Below are 6,220 nucleotides of genomic sequence, written 5' to 3' on the forward strand. Positions count from 1 at the left end.
AGAAATATTTTAACCAACCTTTTTGAATCCCAAATTACCAATCTGTTTTCTTTTGTACATCTTTTATATGTCACTGAATGTTTCACAATTCATAATACATGTATGTTGCCAAGGTCACTTGTTTTAGTCAGAACAATAGATGTGGGTTCCAGCTGCCTGGTATTACCTCACTTTGTACAGTCACCATGTTAAATTTTTAGGCGTTACAGGACAGCTTTGAATTGTATTGATGGGTTATGTATTTGAAGCTGTCTTAGATGTTTGAGGCAGATGATGCTGCCATGAGCTATTTCACCTTGATGGATAGAAGAGGAACCTAGATGGTCAGTGCCTGTGGGGACCAGTGGAGAAAGAGAGAAATGCTAACGCCTGGAAAGGAAAAGGGCCGTGTAATTCCCATTACATGGATGCTCATACTTAATGATAATACTTATTGTCTGTAAATGATGCTTCAGAAGCCAATGTGCAGGAGCAGCTCAGGCTGTAAGGAGAGCTGGTGCCAGCAAAGGTGTGCTTCAGCAGGGTGGTGATGGAGAGCCAACAGAGGAGGGTTTGGCTCTTGCAGGAGGCTTACTGGGAATTGGGTGGTGCACACTGGCAGCTTGGGTGACTGCCACATCATGGCTATAATCTTCAGCCCCTTTCTCTCTTATAATTACATTTGTCACATCATGTTGTAAAATGAGCTATTAGATCTTTGCTGCTGAAATAATCTTCCTACATAATTGGTGCAGGGCTCTACCCTGGCTCTATAACAGAAGTAATAATTGGGTTTATATCTCTTTATGTTGTAGGTGTGTACGAATGCTTTGACCAAACAATAAGTCAGGTCCCATTGCTACATCTCAGCATAGCCAAGTCTCCCTCGTGGAGCGGGGCTGACCTCCTGGACCAGGTGTGAGAGAGGGGACAGAGGCTGCCTTACACCAGCATTTGCTCTCTGAGGGGCTACAAAACCTCAAGGAATGCAGATATGGTTGATTGCTGCAGTTGATTGTTGAGTGGAGAAAACACATCCCCACCTGGTCTAGCTCACCAGAAAGAACGAGATATATTTTTAGACAAGAGTAATGGGGCTTCAGTGAGGGGAAAAGGCTCAAGTGGAATCATGAGTATGTTTGTGGGTTTCCTTCTGCAGGTTTTGCTAGTCCTTCTTATTTTTCTTTTCCCTGTCCCTTTTATTCCCATGGACCATTGCACTTGTTCACTTGTTTTGCTGAGCAGTGCTGTATACTAGCTGGTGCTTTGTTTTTCCTGGATCCAGCAACCCAAAGTCTCTCTGGAATGTTCCTCCAGCTATTTGCCTTGCAACGCTTCAGCTCCCTGCTTCTGCAGGGCACTCTGGTATAAATCCCTCATCCAACAGATAGAGTAGTCTGATTTTGATAAATAGTAAGTTGGAGAATTCTTCCTTTGCAACTGTGTACCTTGCATGCATATTTGGAGGACTATCCAAAATCCACAAAATTAGCATTGATCACACTACTTGTTGGTACTAAAGTACAGAATGATCTCAATATTAAAATTATTTTTTAAAGTAGTCCAACAGGTTAGAATCTTTCCCTTTTTTTTTTCAGTCAATATATACAGGAAAAAGTAATTTTAAACACAGTGAGGTTTTCCACAGTGACTAAGTACACACCAGTGTATGAGGTGGTGCTCTCACTGCATCTGTGCTGGGTATGAATGCATGTGTTGATCAGCCTCTCTGAAGGGCATGGGGTGCACAGATGTCTCTTTCAGATTTCAGCTCCATCAGTGAGAAAGTTGGGATTTCCCTGGGCTGCACACTCCAAGGCACTGTGCTCACTCCCTGGCCTTTTGCTGTCCAAAGAGGGTGACTCCAGTGATGCACGTTGCTGCAGCTTCCATGTGCTGGTTTGTGTGCAAGCTGGGAATTGGTGGCTAATGGGAACTGTAAACATTTGTCTTGAAGAAGCACTTCCAGAAATATAACCTTTGTGTCTGGGCTCTCCAGCCTTTGAGTTTCCTGGTAGCTACTTGCCTATCTGAAGCAGATTTTGGTGATGTAGCAGGAGCTGCAGCTGCAGTAGGATTCAATACTGAGGAGCTACATGATTCCTGGGACCCAAGCAAGCCTGCCCAGCTCTGCTGGTAACTCCTCTCTTGGCAGTTGTCTCTCTGCTCAGTGGCCATTTGAGATGATGCTCTTGAAGAATGGGCACGTTGGCCGCTGTGATGATGATCCTCACAGCCAACCCATCTTCCAGCCCTTTGTCGTACAGACCAGTTCATCTTTGCAAGAGTTTTAGTAAATTGGTTGCCTCTGCTTAGTCTTTGAGCTGGTTTGAGTCATCTCTTCCAGGAAAATCCTGTGTAACCAGCTGTGGCTGTTATGAAGTGTTGCTCCATAAATACCAGGTGCTTCTAGCAAGCAGTCCAGCACGAGTGTCTTGTAGCAGGACTCCTGTTGCTTCTGCATTAAATGAGATACTGAAAGCTGCAGGAGAGTGCTCCACTTTGCAGCTCTATCAGAAAGTAACGCTTGATTTTTCAGAAAGGGCAGTACAATTTTTATGGAAAAACTCACCAGGTTCCTATGATGGTGTGTAGCTGTGCTTGTGGGACTGGAAGTGTCCTGGTGTCTACCCCAGAAGAACTGCTGTTGTTCCTCTCTGAGTGAGTTGGGGTCCATGGTCAGGTCCCTGCTCACATGGTGCTACTGCCAGGTCTTGGCCACGACCTCAGCCTCCAAATGGCTCGAGTGTGAGTTTTGCTTCCATGCTTTCTTTCAGAAACATGGAGCAGCAGACCTTGGTGAGCAGAGTAGCAAAGGGGCTCTTCTAGCTGAAAGTAAAATACTTTGTCTCATCTACATAATGCTGCAGAACTCAAGAGGGGATTTATTTCCCATGCGTGTGGGCATCAAGGTTCTCAGTCCTACATGTGAACCAGGCGGCTTGCGAGGGCTCGGTTCAAAATGTAACCCACAACCAACAGGGATGTCCAGGGACCCGTGCATTGGAATGCAATGACCTGAACCATGGCTAGATGCTGCAAATAAGGCTCATCCCTGTGGAAGAGGCGCTGTAGCCAGGCTTGGAAAGCATACTGATGTGGTGTGCTGCAGATGCATGCTGAGGGTGTGATTTTCAGCGTTCAGTGCCTACATTGTTAGATAAGCGGATTAGAAAACATTGCATAAAGTGGCATTGCAGGGGGCTGGCTTTATACCTGCCACTCGCCTTGTTTCGCAAGCCCTGATTTCACAGCAGAGCCCATTCAGGGCCTGCACTGAGATTGTTCACATGTATTGGCCTTTTTAAGAATCAAGGGGTCACAGTGTCAGATTCCCTTAATTCTCAAAGCAGTGATACTCTGCTTTTGGGATCGGGGCTGGTGGCAGGCATGTGGGGTTTTTTAATCTAAACTCATTTTACTCCTAAAGATAAGTGTCTGGGGCCCACTGAGCTCCTGGTGTACTGGGAAATGGTTGGATTCACCTTCTCTGCTTTGTGGTGGGTTAAAGAGCTCATGTGTCATTTCCTTCTCCTTAATTCTCCAAAGTTTCACGTTTGCAAGTGGAAATCATTTGTCTGAAGTTTGTACACGAGTCCAGGCTCATCAGGTCCACTTGCAAAGGAATAATGGGAAGCTCAAGTTGAGGAGAAATGTCTTTAGATCTCAGTGGTGGCAGAGGGAATTTGCCAGAGGAGATCCCTGCTCTGTGGTGCTGTTGGAATGTGCTGGGCTGTGTGCTGAGGGGGTTGCTTGAGCTGTGAGGCAAGTCCCTTCCTTTGGAAGGTCTTCCCTGAGTGCTGCTGGGGCTGCTGCACTTCTGCAGCCATAGTTTTTCACAATGGCCCAGTGTTTTTCATCTCCAGAGGCCATCAATCCCATGATGGTTGGCAGGGGTCCTGCAACTTAGGGCTCTGTGGGGTTGGCAGGAGGGCAGGCAGGTGCCCATGCTGCAGGGGAGGAGCAGGGGACAGGCCCTTCCTCGGAGCAGTCTGGGCTGTTCCCACACTGGGCTTCTTCCTTTTGCCTCCTTCAAAAGTTAATATTCTGAGGAATGCTTTTGGCTTTCCCCAGTTCTGTGTGCAGTTTAGAAACAGACCAAAAACAGGATCGTTTGTTGGGATAGTAGGGGGTTAATTTAAATAAAATTATTTATTCTCTGTGTGGGTTATTGACTCCTTAGACCTACACCAAATTCCAATTTCAGAGCCCTGTCAAAGGATATTTAACTCAGTCCTTCTGTGGTTATCACATATAACTGCAGTCTTCTTCAGCTGATGTCATGTCAGGCTTTCTTCCTCCACGCTCCTCTCTGCAGGGACACGTGTGACAATGGCATGACCTGCTCCACCAGCTCGGCCTCCAGCCTCGACACCAGTGCCCAGTTCCAGGAGAGTAATGGGCAAATGCAGAGCACCAGATGGGATGAACAGCAGAGAGTATTTGCCCTCGAGCAGGTCTGTGGTGTCTTTCGAGTGGACCTGGGACAAATGAGGTCCCTTCGCCTCTTCTTCAGGTAATTATTGTGGCAGATATCTGTGTATGCTCTGGGTCAGTGCACACCAGGCTCTGGAGGCAGGTGGCTTCTGCAGTCCTCCTTGGAAGTCCTTCCCTAATGGTTGTGTACAGGAAAGCAAGTGTCAGCCTTCCCCAGGAGAGCTTCTGAATTGCACTTATGGGGCCTAGAAGGGTTTTTTTTTTCTTAACAAGGTAAATGCTGCTCTTAGCTGACTCACCAACAATGTTTAAAATAACCTGGAGGTGTGGAAAACATCTCTTTATCTATGGTATCTTCTCTGTTGCCTGCCTCTCTGTGGGGCTGCTCTAGGATCTTACTGCTCTTAGCCTATTCTGTTATCTTTCAAATTCGTACAAAAGTGATTAAAAATTATACTCCTTCTTTTGGCTCTCAGTCCCTGCTTCTTCAGACAATGCTGTGTGCAACCAGGTTTGCTCATCCCTAGGAGCTGACTTTGTGTGCTGCCTTAGTGTTGCTGGGGCAGACTTCTTGGGTTGGGTTCTCCAGGGAAGACAGTATTTAATTCCTTCATGTGATGGAAGGATTACAGAGTGCTGTTACCAGGCTCCAGTGGAGCTTCTTGGGAGAAATGGCCACTATGGCCATGCCATAGAGTCATAGATATCTCAAGTTGGAAGGGACCCATAATGATCATAAAATCCCAGAGCTGCAAAGTTACTTCTCTGCCCTGTGTTAAGGGGCAACTTGATGCTACATGTCTTGGTACTTTGCTTTCCACTCTCCCTCCTCTGATGTGCCCTTTCCCTGGGCCCCTGGTTGTCCTGGGCAATGAAAACAGGTTGTTCCCCTGCTGTTTTGTCCCACAGCGATGAGGCCTGCACCTGTGGACAGCTGGTTGTTGCGAGCAGGGAGAGCCAGTACAAGATCTTCCACTTTCACCATGGTGGCCTGGATAAACTGTCTGAGGTGTTTCAGCAATGGAAGTACTGCACAGAGACCCATCTCAAGGACCAGGTACCTGAGCAAGGTTCATGGGGCAAAGGGGGTTTTTCCAGCAGACGTTTCACACTGAGGTTGTTAGCCAGGGGAGTGTGTTGGAGAAAGGAAGCCAAGTTCACCTCACCAAGTCAGGCAGAAAGCTACAGTGTGTTGGGTCTTGCTCTGGACACAACTGTGAGTTAGTTGGATGCAAGGTCTCTGTTGTACTTGCTTATCCTCATCCATTCCTGTGCTGCCTGCAGAATATGGGGGAAGAAAATCCAGAAGACTTGCTTAGATGATTCTTTTGCTAGGCATGGCAACCCGACAGGTCAGCACTCTGCTTTAGGCACGTCAGGTGGCTGGGAAATCTGCAGTGGTGGGTCTGAAATTCTGTCCGGGTCTTTCATCCGTTTTGTGAAGCACAGCACACTGCACTGGAGAGTGTTTTGACAAGGCCCCTTGCCATATTTTGTTCAATCTACATACAAATGTGATAAGAGCTCTTTAATTATCTGTTTAAGATACTGTATGTGCTTATTAGGAACAGTGATTTTTAAATTTCCATCCTTTCCACAGAGCCCCCTGCTGCTTTTCTTATTATGGTCGCATGGGCTCACTTTTTGCATTGAACAACCTTTGATTTTTAAATTAAATGTCAGCTGCAGTCTTGCACTGGGATCATGAGTGCCCTTAGAGAGCCTGGCAGTGCAGTTCCCTGCTTGCCTAACAGCAATCCCTTTGTACATGGCCAATCATATGTAATTTATTGCAGGCATTCCT

General features: G+C 46.7%; 1 protein-coding gene across 1 annotated transcript in view; it reads left to right on the plus strand.

Annotated features, from left to right (window-relative positions):
* The window catches only part of TBC1D16 (TBC1 domain family, member 16), a 24,347-nt gene that overhangs the window by 12,204 nt on the left and 5,923 nt on the right, over positions 1–6,220 (plus strand). Inside the window, exons 4-5 of the mRNA XM_010008627.1 lie at positions 4,298–4,495; positions 5,326–5,473. Of these exons, the coding sequence (XP_010006929.1) occupies positions 4,298–4,495; positions 5,326–5,473 (346 nt within the window). The remainder of the gene's footprint in view (positions 1–4,297; positions 4,496–5,325; positions 5,474–6,220) is intronic.

This window comes from Chaetura pelagica, unplaced genomic scaffold (genome assembly GCF_000747805.2).
Source record: "Chaetura pelagica isolate M959 unplaced genomic scaffold, ChaPel_1.0 scaffold962, whole genome shotgun sequence".
NCBI classification, from domain to species: Eukaryota; Metazoa; Chordata; class Aves; order Apodiformes; family Apodidae; genus Chaetura; species Chaetura pelagica.